Source organism: Eleutherodactylus coqui, chromosome 3, assembly GCF_035609145.1.
Source record: "Eleutherodactylus coqui strain aEleCoq1 chromosome 3, aEleCoq1.hap1, whole genome shotgun sequence".
NCBI lineage: Eukaryota > Metazoa > Chordata > Amphibia > Anura > Eleutherodactylidae > Eleutherodactylus > Eleutherodactylus coqui.
Genome location: NC_089839.1, coordinates 264945772 through 264961509, shown reverse-complemented (window position 1 = coordinate 264961509; position 15738 = coordinate 264945772). Strand labels below are relative to the sequence as shown.

General features: G+C 47.0%; 1 protein-coding gene across 1 annotated transcript in view; it reads right to left on the bottom strand.

The window, feature by feature from the left end:
- Positions 1 to 15738, bottom strand: part of DPYD (dihydropyrimidine dehydrogenase) — a 1260313-nt gene that overhangs the window by 809981 nt on the left and 434594 nt on the right. The window contains exon 5 of the mRNA XM_066597377.1: positions 13954 to 14115. Coding sequence (XP_066453474.1) covers positions 13954 to 14115 — 162 coding nt within the window. The remainder of the gene's footprint in view (positions 1 to 13953; positions 14116 to 15738) is intronic.

Below are 15738 nucleotides of genomic sequence, written 5' to 3'. Positions count from 1 at the left end.
CAGAAGAATAACTAGTGCCCTGTTAGAGGAGGGGCCAGAGTTTAAATAATAGGCTGAATGGCCAGTTGGGAAACTAACCTCCCCGCCGACCAATCAAACCACACAGCAGTAGATGATGTTTACAGATCGGTGCAGAGTACAAAATGACAGGGCACATGCACCAATGTCGTGACATTAGTCCAGACCTGCTTGGTGCTTGTAAGTAAGGTAAAGTTCCCTGGTGCAAGCACCAAGTCATGACTGACTCCTAGGGTGACGTCTTCTTGGCAGACTGTTTTTGCAGGGTAGTTTGCCATTGCCATCCCCAGTCATCTTATAACCCCCAGCAAGTTAGATACTCATTTTTCTGACCTTGGAAGGATTGAAGTCTCAATCAACCTTAAAGGGGTTGTCTCACGGCAGCAAGTGGGGTTATACACTTCTGTATGGCCATAATAATGCACTTTGTAATGTACATCGTGCATTAAATATGAGCCATACAGAAGTTATTCACTTACCTGCTCCGTTGCTAGCGTCCCCGTCGCCATGGATCTGTCTAATTCTGATGTCTTCTTGCTTTTTTAGACGCGCTTGCGCTGCGCGTTCTCCCCCCCTTCTGCTCGGTCCAGGCACGAGCAGCGTTCTAGCTCCGCCCCCTTCTACGCATCATAGCGTAGCTCCGCCCCGTCACGTGTGCCGATTCCAGCCAATCAGGAGGCTGGAATCGGCAATGGAACGCACAGAGCCCATGGTGCACCATGGGAGAAGACCGCAGTGCATCCCTGGGAAAGGACCGGTGGCCATCTTGGGAGAAGATTTTTTAAAGTCCTTATTTCGTCGGATCGGTAAGTAGCAAGCGGCTTAAAAACCGCTTTACTTTGCTATTTTATGCCAGGGGGGTGACAGGGGGAATGGGGTAAGGTAAAATTTTGAGGTTTGCCGCGAGACAACCCCTTTAAGCCGGCTACCTGAACCATGTGAGGATTGAACCCGCAACCTGCAGGTCTTGAGTGAGAACTTAGAACTGCATTTCTGCGCCACGCGAAGCTCTAGATGCGTGTACAGGCGCACAAAACAGTACAAAATATCCTATCTTAACATGATTTATTAAATTAAGATCTCAGGGACTATGGCTGTATGGGATCGCTAGGTTTGCTTACGTATGCTTGTTTATTGGACTCATTTGACGGATGATCTGCATACATTGAAGTCTATGCATTAATAGACACAACAGGAAACAGCTCAGGAAGATGAATATGTGATATAAATAGTTCTTTGAGGCAACCTATTTTAAATAACAGGGACTAACACATGTTAAATGTAATAATCAGATTTTTGCTCTTTGCGCAATGCGAGTCCTGGCTGTATGTAATGCAATAAGGTTTTACAGCTTGATGCTTCGTGAACAGCTGACGAAAAATCAATGTTCATGAAATACTTTCATGACACTGGTTAAAAATGAGAACAGAGACGAATTTTGTACAAGCTTGAACATTTCTCTTTCTACAGTTTCAATCTGAAATAATAGTTGTAAATATATTATTGAATAATCAATGGATCTGATTATTATGATCTTAACATTGTGATATACAAAGAACTAAGAAAAAGCTTCTATTATTATAGAATTCCTTAACATATTTGGAAACTGGTTGTTGAAGGGCAAACAGACACTGTTTTACATGAAATCCCTTACATTAAAAGGGTTTTTCTGCTTTAGAAAATCTATGTATAAATACCCTATTAGGTACTTATTGTTAAAAAGGGGAATCCAAGATTCAATATGATCTGAGCAAATGCAAAATGTATCTCTCATACTGGAAAACCCAGCCAATCCATACACTATATACAGAGCCCTTTGATTTGAATGAGACCAAAGTAAGGGCTTAGTCATACGGGTGCATCCGGGCGCCGATACGCCCTTCTTCGAAAAAGACGGCAGCACCTGCAGTGCGGACAGCTCTCCGCAGCGCTGGAAGAAAGAACACATGACCAGCAATGGAGCCGGTCATGTGTTCTTCCTGTCGGCGGTGCGGAAAATCGTCTATACCTGCAGTGAAGACGGGCGTATCGGGGCCTGGATGCGCCCGTGTGACTAAGCCCTAATACACCTGTGGTGGTACTGAGTAAGAACATTTGCTGCCAGATTCCCCAACAGATCATAATTGATTATCTAGGGGCCTAGCACCGGGCTACCCATTTAGCCAAATGAAATTCTGCAGTGTCCGCAGAGCAGGCCTACAGCTGAGGAGACGGCAGGGGTAGAGATGGTCACTTGTCATGGTGGCTCTACCGTTCCCTCCCCAGTTCTGGGTAGCACAGGATCCATCCACGTCACCACAGTGGGAGTTCACAAGTAAATGAACAGGGGTGGTAACCGGGCAAAGTTACCTGACAGTCCTTATTGGTAATGGGTGACACCACCGTTCCTTCCTTTTGTGGGACTCTTCTTGAGACTAAACGGAGCCCACACAAACTATTACTTTTCTGGACACACTGGGAATGCTCAATTATGTCCACTTTACTGAACAACACAGTATACAATCCAATGACAATACTTAGCAAAGCAGCAGTGGAGGTACACGGGACATCCATACAAAGTCCACAGTCCAGTTATCTGTGTCTTGCTTACTCTCCCAGAATAAAGGTTCTCAACACTAGCTTGCTCTTAATAACTCACTGGACACTTGCATGTGAACCACTCCTTCTCTCTCTCTGTAATCATCCTCAACACTTAAAGGGGTTGTCCCGCGGCAGCAAGTGGGTCTATACACTTCTGTATGGCCATATTAATGCACTTTGTAATGTACATTGTGCATTAATTATGAGCCATACAGAAGTTATAAAAAGTTTTATACTTACCTGCTCCGTTGCTAGCGTCCTCGTCTCCATGGAGCCGACTAATTTTCGCCCTCCGATGGCCAAATTAGCCGCGCTTGCGCAGTCCTGGTCTTCTGCTTTTCTGAATGGGGCTCCGTGTAGCTCCGTGTAGCTCTGCCCCGTCACGTGCCGATTCCAGCCAATCAGGAGGCTGGAATCGGCAATGGACCGCACAGAAGAGCTGCGGTCCACGGAGGAAGAGGATTCCGGCGGCCATCTTCACCGGTAAGTATAGAAGTCACCGGAGCGTGGGGATTAAGGTAAGCGCTCCGGTAAGCTTTCTTTAGGTCCCTGCATCGGGGTTGTCTCGCGCCGAACGGGGGGGGGGGTGAAAAAAAAAAAACCTGTTTCGGCGCGGGACAACCCCTTTAAGATGCTTGCAGTTGCATCCGCAGAAGTCGTGCATCCGGAAATCTCTCTACCTCCTCCATCTTCTCCACACGCTGACTAAAGGTGTCTGAGTGCAGACAGACTCTCACTTCCCTTTCTCCCTTTGCTTTCCTTTCCTCCTTCTCTCTTTTTCTCTCACCTTTATTGTCCTCTCTCATCCACCTTGCAAAAACATATATCAGTAAGTAAAAAAATGAAAGGTTATGATTCTAAGTTTTCCACTTCTTCCACTTTAGTTTCATCCTCTCTCCTCTGAATAACTTAAACAATGGAAACAGGGCACCTCAGCAGGTACAGAACATAGCCTTGATCTCATAGTCACACCTTAGATGAGTAGCCTCAGCTACTACTCCCCATAGCAAAGCTATGCCACATACCTGGGGGGCTACATCTTTTTCTCCATGGAAAACACACAACAGTATCTATAGGAACCAAAATATAGTTGCAATACCTACTGTATAAATATTTACTAGCTTACAGTAAGAGCTAATGTATATAATTTGAAGGGGATTACAAAAAAAGGAGAATAGAGAAACAGCTAATGCAAATCCTTTATATACAGTATGGTACAAAATCAACATTGTAAATATTAAGAACATAGTTTACTGCTGTTATTTTGTCAATCTTACATTCACTTACAACATTTTACAGCAGTTATAAATTATTGCAGCCGTCTTAGCATGTCATTATATTTTTAATTGGAGATACATTTTTTCTCCATCCAAAACATCTTTGAAATGTCAGTAGCCCTAGATTACAATTACTTCTATACAACATGAAATTTGATATATTTCCATATAAAATCATTACCCTTTTAATTATGTGCAGACATTACATACACGGCATATCATAGAGCTAACTTTCATTTTCAATTTTTTTATTGCCTCCGCGGTCTGACATTTTCGCATGTTATTGGCCATGCCTAGCTGGGGAAGTTTTAGCACACATGGGTTTAAAGGGATATTTTAAACATAGATCCATATCTGTTGAAATAATAAAAGCAGTGGTACTTACCTGTGCTTTTCCCCAAAGATCTGGCGCTGGAGCCCCCTGGTTCTCCTGCTCTTAATTTTAGAACTGCTACCACCAGACTGCTGCACCAGTCTCCTGCTGTTCTCCTGGCATCATGGCTCAGATGTTGGGAATCATGATGCCAGGAGAATGGTTCCTGAGCACTGTAGCCTTGGATTGGCTGCAAAGGTCAGTTGGTAGCCTTTCAAAAGAAAGATTGGGAGGATAATTGGGTTGCAGCATTGGATCACCATTGGTGAGGGCAGGTAAGTACCACTACTTTTAGTCGTTATTTACATGAACGTTTTATCACACTTATTTTGCCACAATAATACGTCGTCCGAAAATCGGGGCCATCTGAAGTATTGGATTTCAATGCATTTGTTCAGATGGGTGATTTTCCATTGCGCTAAATCGTCCATCCAAAAAACATAGGACATAGACTGCAGATTCTGGCCGGTCACTTTTGCGCACGGCCAGAAGAAATAGGTCTTGTCCTATCTTGGTTGCGATAGGCTGGCAGCTCCCATAGAAGCTTATGGGAGCTGCCAGCAAGGGGAGGGAAGGGAAGGAGTTTAGCATGACTAGCGCTGCTAAACCCCCTCCCCCTTCCTTTGCTGGCAGCTCCCATAGGCTTCTATGTCTTCCACCTGCTGAAGATGCCAACTCCACATTGGTGTGCCTGCCCCCTCTGGCTATGTCAGCATGCGACCGGATGACACAGCATTTCAAGTGTGAGGTGTCCTGCATTACCTGGTAGGTATGAACATAATGAAGTATTTTGTTATAAATATGGGATTGATGAAACATTGGTATCCTTGAGAAAGGCGCTTAAGTGCGCCGAAACGCATCGCAACACCTGGCAGATCCTTTCCAGTTGCACTGGAATTTGTATATGTTTTTCTTTGCTTTTTGTTTAAAGATAAATTATTTGGAAAAAGGAAATACAAGGATAAGGTCTAAACCTTCTTGATTGAATGGAAACCTCCTGGGAACTTGTTCACTAAAGAGTTTACCTTTACCATCCTTAATGACTGGCACGCTACATCTTTGAGGGGTCTCTATCTTGGGGGGATCCCTCCTAAAGTAAGTGATTCCGTCATTTTCTACAACTGTTTAAACAGTAGCACTGACCCTAGTGTGTTCTTTTTCCTCAGTGTTACACTAAGGTAAATTCCAGCCATAGGCTTCTATGGGACTTCCTACTGCCGCAATCACTAGGCAAAGGGAGGAGGCGTGAGGGGGAAAGAGTTCAGCCACCGGAATTAAATATATATGCCGCACCCGGCCGTGTGGATAGGCGGGAAAATGCAAGATTTAGCCAGGACTTAGTTGCGGCTTTCTCTTGTTCATGCAATTATCGGCCGCGATGTGGGTGGCCAAAGATTGCAACGACCGTGTGAATGAGCCCTTATAATTTTTACAGATTTGGATCCAAATTTACCAAATTGTATAACATACATACACACAATCTCTGAAATTGCTGTAACTTTTTGTGACACTTGAGATTTTCCTTTTCAACCATTTGTAATACCAAAAAAGTCATGTTAAAATATAGGATTTCTCTGTCTAGTATGGCTTTTTTTATATAACGTCAAGATACAGCAAATGTTAACTTGACGTTTAATGCATTATGATTAGAGATGAGCGAACGTGTTCTTCCGAGCTTGATATTCGTGCGAATATTAGGGTGTTCGGGATGTTCATTATTCGTAACGAACACCATGCGGTGTTCGGGTTACTTTCACTTCCTTCCCTGAGACGTTAGCGCGCTTTTTTTGGCCAATTGAAAGACAGGGAAGGCATTACAACTTCCCCCTGTGACGTTCAAGCCCTATACCACCCCCCTGCTGTGAGTGGCTGGGAAGATCAGGTGTCACCCGAACATAAAAGTCGGCCCCTCCCGCGGTTCGGCTCAGATGCCGTGTGAGTTAGATGAGGGACAGTGCTGTTTATACCGGAGCTGCTGTAGGGAAAGAATTGGTAGTTAGTGTAGGCTTCAAGACCCCCCAAAGGTCCTTATTAGGGCCACTGATAGCTGTGTGTTGGCTGCTGTTAGCAGTGGCATTTTTTCTTTTTCTCAAAATCGCCTCTGCAGACCGTTGCACCCGGCATTAGGGACAGAAGTGCTGCATAGGCAGGGAGAGTGTTAGGAGTGAGTGTAGCCTTCAAGAACCTCAACGGTCCTTTCTAGGGCCATATTTATCCGTCTGCAGTACTGTCCAGGCTGCTGTTAGCTGTGCTGCATTTTTTTTTGCTTCTCAAAATCGCCTCTGCAGAGCATTCCACCCTCCATTGATACTGCAGGGAAAGAATTGTATAGGCAGGGCCACAACACAGTTATTATTCATAGAATATACGCAGTGCTGCCTTTTGCTTGTAAAACAAGTGAAAATAATTCTATTTGTCCTGCCTCTATCCGTCCTAAGGGCGGTGGACACGTGTCGGCTGCGTGTGCAACCTGTAAAAATCAGACGCACCCAGCTACGTTTTACTCCTGGCTTCGCCATTTGCTTTCCTTAATTGGGAAAAAAAATACCTGCTCTGCCACAGTTAATAACTCTGCTACCCTCACGTTCTGTGACACATTAGCAGGAAAACAGCACAGTTATTAAACTTCTCATGTTCATAGAATATACGCAGTGCTGCCTTTTGGTGCAAAAAAACGGAAAATAATTCTATTTGTCCTGCCTCTGTCCGTCCTAAGGGCGGTGGACACGTGTCGGCTGCGTGTGCAACCTGTAAAAATCAGACGCACCCAGCTACGTTTTACTCCTGGCTTCGCCATTTGCTTTCCTTAATTGGGAAAAAAAATACCTGCTCTGCCACAGTTAATAACTCTGCTACCCTCACGTTCTGTGACACATTAGCAGGAAAACAGCACAGTTATTAAACTTCTCATGTTCATAGAATATACGCAGTGCGGCCTTTTGGTGCAAAAAAACGGAAAATAATTCTATTTGTCCTGCCTCTGTCCGTCCTAAGGGCGGTGGACACGTGTCGGCTGCGTGTGCAACCTGTAAAAATCAGACGCACCCAGCTACGTTTTACTCCTGGCTTCGCCATTTGCTTTCCTTAATTGGGAAAAAAAATACCTGCTCTGCCACAGTTAATAACTCTGCTACCCTCACGTTCTGTGACACATTAGCAGGAAAACAGCACAGTTATTAAACTTCTCATGTTTATAGAATATACGCAGTGCTGCCTTTTGGTGCAAAAAAACGGAAAATAATTCTATTTGTCCTGCCTCTGTCCGTCCTAAGGGCGGTGGACACGTGTCGGCTGCGTGTGCAACCTGTAAAAATCAGACGCACCCAGCTACGTTTTACTCCTGGCTTCGCCATTTGCTTTCCTTGATTGGGAAAAAAAATACCTGCTCTGCCACAGTTAATAACTCTGCTACCCTCACGTTCTGTGACACATTAGCAGGAAAACAGCACAGTTATTAAACTTCTCATGTTCATAGAATATACGCAGTGCGGCCTTTTGGTGCAAAAAAACGGAAAATAATTCTATTTGTCCTGCCTCTGTCCGTCCTAAGGGCGGTGGACACGTGTCGGCTGCGTGTGCAACCTGTAAAAATCAGACGCACCCAGCTACGTTTTACTCCTGGCTTCGCCATTTGCTTTCCTTAATTGAGAAAAAAAATACCTGCTCTGCCACAGTTAATAACTCTGCTACCCTCACGTTCTGTGACACATTAGCAGGAAAACAGCACAGTTATTAAACTTAGATTATTCATTCACTAGAGGCAGTGGGGCCTTTCGTTTTCAAAAAAGGGAAAAAATTATATTTGGCCTGCAGTCTTGCGCCAATTTATTAGCTGCCTGTGAAATCAAATCACTGGTAATACAGCATGCTGAGGGGTAGGGGTAGGCCTAGAGGACGTGGACGCGGCCGAGGACGCGGAGGGCCAAGTCAGGGTGTGGGCACAGGCCAAGCTCCTGATCCAGGTGTGTCGCAGCCGACTGCTGCGCGATTAGGAGAGAGGCACGTTTCTGGTGTCCCCACATTCATCGCCCAATTAATGGGTCCACGCGGGAGACGGTTATTAGAAAATGAGCAGTGTGAGCAGGTCCTGTCCTGGATGGCAGAAAGTGCTTCGAGCAACCTATCGTCTACCCGCAGTTCTGCGCCGTCCACTGCTGCCAATCCGAATCCTCTGTCTGCTGCTCCTCCTTCCTCCCAGCCTCCTCACTCCACTACAATAACACCTGCTCAGGAGCGGGAACACTCCCAGGAACTGTTCTCGGGCCCCTGCTTAGATTGGGCAGCAGCGGTTCCTCTCCCACCAGAGGAGTTTATCGTCACTGATGCCCAACCATTCGAAAGTTCCCGGGGTCCGGGGGAAGAGGCTGGGGACTTCCGCCAACTGTCTCAACAACTTTCTGTGGGTGAGGAGGACGATGACGATCAGACACAGTTGTCTTGCAGTGAGGTAGTAGTAAGGGCAGTAAGTCCGAGGGAGCAGCGCACAGAGGATTCGGAGGAAGAGCAGCAGGACGATGAGGTGACTGACCCCACCTGGTGTGCAACGCTTACTCAGGAGGACAGGTCTTCAGAGGGGGAGTCAAGGGCATCAGCAGGGCAGGTTGCAAGAGGCAGTGCGGTGGCCAGGGGTAGAGGCAGGGCCAGACTGAATAATCCACCAAGTGTTTCCCAAAGCGCCCCCTCGCGCCATGCCACCCTGCAGAGGCCGAGGTGCTCTAAGGTCTGGCAGTTTTTCACAGAGACGCCTGACGACCGACGAACAGTGGTGTGCAACCTTTGTCGCGCAAAGCTCAGCCGGGGAGCCAACACCAACAGCCTCACCACCACCACCATGCGCAGACATATGATGGCCAAGCACCCCGCAAGGTGGGACGAAGGCCGTTCAGCGCCTCCGGTTTGCACCCCTGCCTCTCCCCCTGTGCCCCAACCTGCCACTGAGATGCAACCCCCCTCTCAGGACACAGGCACTACCGTCTCCTGGCCTGCACCCACACCCTCACCTCCGCTGTCCTCGGCCCCATCCAGCAGTGTAGTTCAGCGCACCGTCCAGCCGTCGCTTGCGCAACTGTTGGAGCGCAAGCGCAAGTACGCCGCCACGCACCCGCACGCTCAAACGTTAACCGTCCGCATAGCAAAATTCATCAGCCTTGAGATGCTGCCGTATAGGGTTGTGGAAACGGAGTCCTTCAAAAGTATCATGGAGGCGGCGGCCCCGCGCTACTCAGTTCCCAGTCGCCACTACTTTTCCCGATGTGCCGTCCCAGCCCTGCACGACCATGTCTCCCGCAACATTGTACGCGCCCTCACCAACGCGGTTACTGCCACGGTCCACTTAACTACGGACACGTGGACAAGCACAGGCGGGCAGGGCCACTACATCTCCCTGACGGCACATTGGGTGAATTTAGTGGAGGCTGGGACAGAGTCAGAGCCTGGGACCGCTCATGTCCTACCCACCCCCAGAATTGCGGGCCCCAGCTCGGTGGTGGTATCTGCGGAGGTGTATGCTTCCTCCACTAAAGCACCCTCCTCCTCCTCCTCCTCCTCCTCCTCCTCTGTCTCGCAATCAAGATGTGTTAGCAGCAGCATGTCGCCAGCAGTCGGTGTCGCGCGGTGTGGCAGCACAGCGGTGGGCAAGCGTCAGCAGGCCGTGCTGAAACTACTCAGCTTAGGCGATAAGAGGCACACGGCCCACGAACTGCTGCAGGGTCTGACACAGCAGACCGACCGCTGGCTTGCGCCGCTGAGCCTCCAACTGGGCATGGTCGTGTGTGACAACGGCCGTAACCTGGTGGCGGCTCTGCAGCTCGGCAGCCTCACGCACGTGCCATGCCTGGCCCACGTCTTTAATTTGGTGGTTCAGCGCTTTCTGAAAAGCTACCCACGCTTGTCAGACCTGCTCGTAAAGGCGCGCCGGCTCTGCGCACATTTTCGCAAGTCCCACACGGACGCTGCCACCCTGCGCACCCTGCAACATCACTTTAAGCTGCCAGTGCACCGACTGCTGTGCGACGTGCCCACACGGTGGAACTCTACGCTCCACATGTTGGCCAGGCTCTATGAACAACGTAGAGCTATAGTCGAATACCAACTCCAACATGGGCGGCGCAGTGGGAGTCAGCCTCCTCAATTCCTTTCAGAAGAGTGGGCCTGGTTGGCAGACATCTGCCATGTCCTTGGTAATTTTGAGGAGTCTACCCAGGTGGTGAGCGGCGATGCTACAATCATTAGCGTCACCATTCCTCTGCTATGCATCTTGAGAAATTCCCTGCAAACCATAAAGGCAGCTGCTTTGCGCTCGGAAACGGGGGCGGGGGAAGACAGTATGCCGCTGGATAGTCAGGGCACCCTCCTGTCTATTTCTCAGCGCGTACAGGAGGAGGAGGAGGAGCATGAGGAGGATGAGGAGGAGGGGGAAGAGACAGCTTGGGCCGCTGCTGACGGTACACCGGCTGATTGCCTGTCATCCTTTCAGCGTGTATGGCCTGAGGAGGAGGAGGAGGAGGAGGATCCTGAAAGTGATCTTCCTAGTGAAGACAGCCATGTGTTGCGTACAGGTACCCTGGCACACATGGCTGACTTCATGTTAGGATGCCTTTCTCGTGACCCTCGCGTTGCACGCATTCTGGCCACGACGGATTACTGGGTGTACACACTGCTCGATCCACGGTATAAGGAGAACCTGCCCACTCTGATTCCCGAAGAGGAAAGGGGTTCGAGACTGTTGCTATACCACAGGACCCTTGCGGACAAGCTGATGGTAAAATTCCCAGCCGACAGCGCTAGTGGCAGAAGGCGCAGTACCGAGGGCAAGGTAGCAGGGGATGTGCGTAGATCGAGCAGCATGTACATCCCAGGCAGTGCAACAGTCTTTAAGGGCCTGGCCAGCTTTATGGCTCCCCACCAAGACTGTGTCACCGCTCCCCAGTCACGGCTGAGTCGGCGGGAGCACTGTAAAAGGATGGTGAGGGAGTACGTAGCGGATCGCACGACCATCCTTGGTGACGCCTCTGCCCCCTACAACTACTGGGTGTCGAAGCTGGACACGTGGCCTGAACTAGCGCTGTATGCCCTGGAGGTGCTTGCTTGTCCTGCGGCTAGCGTCTTGTCGGAGAGGGTGTTTAGTGCGGCTGGGGGAATCATCACAGATAAGCGTAGCCGCTTGTCAACCGACAGTGCCGACAGGCTAACACTCATCAAGATGAACAAAGGCTGGATTTCCCCAGACTTCTGTTCTCCACCAGCGGACAGCAGCGATACGTAAGCAATACGTAGGCTGCACCCGCGGATGGAAGCTACGTTCTCTCTCACCATCCAAAACGGGGACATTTCTGCTTCATCAATCTGTGTCTAATATTCCTCCTCCTCCTCCTGCTCCTCCTCCTGAAACCTCACGTAATCACGCTGAACGGGCAATTTTTCTTAGGGCCACAAGGCTCACTCAAATAATTTTTCTGAACAATTTTTATAAGTTTCAATGCGCTTAAAAGCGTTGGAACTTTAACTTGAACCAATTTTTCGTTACACTGGGCTGCCTCCAGGCCTAGTTACCACTTAAGCCACATTAAGCAAAGCGATTAATGGGTTTCACCTGCCCTCTTGGCTGGCCATGGCCAATTTTTGGGATGTACATTAGTACTGTTGATACAGCAATTTTTGTGGGCCCTCGCCTACAGTGTAATCAAATTAATTTTTAGCCTACCTGCATTACAGCTGACGTTACCTCAGCTGTGTTGGGCAATGCAATGGGATATTTTTATGTACCGCCGGTGGGTTCCAGGGAGCCACCCATGCTGTAGGTGCACACGGAGTTTTTAATACATCTGTACACTTCTAAAGAACCCCAGTCTGACTGGGGCATGCAGTGTGGGCCGAAGCCCACCTGCATTAAGCACGACATTACTACCTCAGCTGTGTTGGGCAATGCAATGGGATATTTCTGTGTACCGCCGGTGGGTTCCAGGGAGCCACCCATGCTGTGGGTCGACAGGGACTTCACAATAGGGAGTTGTACCTGCCTGTGTCTATGAATTAAAAAGCCCGGTCTGACTGGGGCATGCAGACACCTTGACAGAATGAATAGTGTGTGGCACATAGGTTCCCCATTGCTATGCCCACGTGTGCAGCTCCTGATGGCGGTGGCACAGGATTCTATTTCTCATTGCTTCTGTACAGCATTGTGGGCTATCGCTCCGCCACTTTTAAAGAGGGTCGCTGCCTAGCCGTGCCAACCTCTGCAGTGTGTGCCTGCGGTCCCTCGTCATGGCAGACGCAATTCTAAATAGACATGAGCGTGGTGTGGCATGAGGGCAGCTGAAGGCTGCCCAGGGACACTTTGGTGTGCGCTGTGGGGGGGAGGGGGGGCGGTTGGGCAGCATGTAACCCAGGAGAAGTGTCAGTGGAGTGTCATGCAGGCAGTGATTGTGCTTTGTTGGAGGTAGTGTGGTGCTTAGCAAAGGTATGCCATGCTAATGAGGGCTTTTCAGAAGTAAAAGTTGTTGGGAGGGGGGGGGGGCACTCTTGCCGGTATTGTGGCTTAATAGTGGGACCTGTGAACTTGAGATGCAGCCCAACATGTAGCCCCTCGCCTGCCCTATCCGTTGCTGTGTCGTTCCCATCACTTTCTTGAATTGCCCAGATTTTCACACATGAAAACCTTAGCGAGCATCGGCGAAATACAAAAATGCTCTGGTCGCCCATTGACTTCAATGGGGTTCGTTGTTCGAAACGAACCCTCGAACATCGCGGGAAGTTCGTTCCGAATAACGAACACCCAAACATTTTGGTGTTCGCTCATCTCTAATTATGATTATTCAGCTACAATGCACTAAATTGAGTTATCACTATCCACAAGTCTTATTTTTGGCATTATTTGTTATTGCTGTTTTTAGAAAATTTTTAATTAGACATTTACAGGGATTTTTCTATCTCCACATGTTCATAAGAGACATAAGAGGCCCATTTTAACTCTATAGTTACATGTTTTATATAAAGGGCCTCTGGTGATATGATTTATGGTGTAATCCTTGGAACTAAAGCTAGTCATATAGTATGCATTTGAATAACATTGGCCACCATGCCAGGTTTGTTCTTGCATACAACTCCCAATGTGCCAGACTGAATTGAAAGATCAGGGCTTAAAAGATGCGGGGAAAAAAGCAAAATGTGTGGTCAATAGTTAAATAAAATTCCAATATTTCCAATTTCTAGCATTTTTTAGATTAATAATCTGATCTTCTCAAATGGTAATAACATGATAGGTGTTTACACACATTGAGGTACAGTTATCTAAGATCACCATTTTTGTATACAAGTCTTCGAGAAGTTCTGTTGAGGTAAGATGCACCAAATGTATTAATAGGAACAAACCTCTATATATTTAGAGTGTCTTGGGCCATCCTGAAATCCTAACCAGATACAACGCAAAGCAGATCTCCAATATAATTGGATGGGCCACGATTTGATGGGAAAATGTTCAAAAGTTGTGAATTTTTGTAAACTTAGGATTTGCATAAAAAAACTTGCAACCTTTTTAATATCATTTATTATCATTTATTTTTTAGTACATGTTATGCAGTGCTTCATTTTTAATAGTACGAGATGGAATTTCCAAATTTCAATGCAACACAAATGGTGAACCAGGAAGAGAGCATGACTAATCTACAATTATTGCATAGATAGACAGAATATCTCATAAGCACGTACCTCAGTAGCAAATTGCTGTAGTCCTCCAATATTAATTGGACCTTCCTCCGTTGCATATAAATTGCATCCACCTACACAAAGGTCTGATGTTGGACATACCATTCCACATGTCAAGCCAAGTGGGTTATCAGAAAATATAGTTCTGGCAGCTCCATAGTAGTTCTGCAGACAGAATTAAGTCATCTTCATTAAAAACCCATTAACATGGAGGAAAGACAGAACTGCAAGCAATCATTTTTACAGGTTGTCATGAAGAATCTTTTTACTAACTGTATGACAGAGAGAGATATCGAATATACATATAGTTTTACATGATGGATTTGACAACACATGTGTGATCTAGGTTTGACATATCAATTTGTTTCATAGCACTGTCCAGATTTATTGGCTGAGGTGTGTTATGCTGTTAACATTTTTATATAGACTTCATACATTTTATTACCTTAGTCCTTGTGTCTGTACAGAGCACTATTGTGCTCGTTTTTTTTTTTTTTTGGACCACTTTGTTACATTTACTTTTTATTGTTGTGGAATTATTCTGTTAAGTTGGAAGATCATCATACAGTTGGTAACAAAAGTCATCATATTCACTAGTTTTTCCCCCCGTGTGTACGTCACCATTAAATGAGACTATGTGTCACATAGCTCCATAAATAATAAGAGCAGAGCTGGCCAATGCAATAGACAGGTAACAATCAAGAAAGTTTAAATATCATGAAATATTAACCCTTTGCAATCCAATTTTAGATTCAGGTTTTCCTAGGGGGCTTTCTCTTTCTGCCACTATACAATGGCGCTGTCTGCTGGCTAGAGCCAGTACTGTGGTATGGGACATGCTGGAGAGGCCCCCGACAACAGAGCGGCCAGTAATATACAGTAAGAATACCCTGCCGGACGTCTTCCGATATAGGAGCTGTACAGCCTTCAATCAGAATGTCTTCAGATGTCAGACAGTGGATTGGAAAGGGTTAAACTTTTTAGGTTCACATCTGTTGTGTTATTAATGCTACCATGTTTTGCGTTTTTTTGTTTATACACCATACCAAATTTTTGACATACACCAATCAGCCATAGTATAAAACCAACTGCTCATTGTGTAGATTTCCCTTATTCCATCTAAGCAGCTATGACCCATGGAGGTATCTCATTAGCAAATATTGTTGGCGTAAAGAGGTTCAGTTGATCTGCCACAATGTTTAATTAGGTGGTATGTGTCAAAGTAGCATCAACATAATTGCCAGGAATCAAGCTTTCCCAGTAGAAAATTGCCCACAACATCACACTGCCTTCATTAGGGCTCGGTCATTTGAGCTTTTTTTTAATGCATGAATAGGTCCATTAAAAAAATTGCTCTATTAGAACCAATACGTGCCAATGTAAGTGGTCATGTGTCCGTATTTTACAAGGGCTAAAAATGTGCACCTTGAATTGGTCAAAGTGCTCAGCCAATCAGAGGCAGCTGTTCCAGGAGGCAGGGATTTTTTAAATCAACGGCCAGAAAAAAATAAAGAAGACGACCCGGAGAGCACACGCGTCGGAGCCGGACAGCGCTTTTAGGTGATATTTTTTTCTTTTTCCTGCAGCTAGGGCTTATTTTTGGGGTAGGGCTTATACTTAAAGCCCCCTTCCCCCAAAAAATCCTTGGCACTGTGTTTTGTGATGAGGGAACTCCCCGCGGGGATGAAGGAGTCTCCTGCCACTGCTGTCACAGTAGTGGCAGAGGAGCACGATCTACTCCCTATTTTTTCAATGGGGCTGGCACTGCTGCCACCGGCCCCAATGACA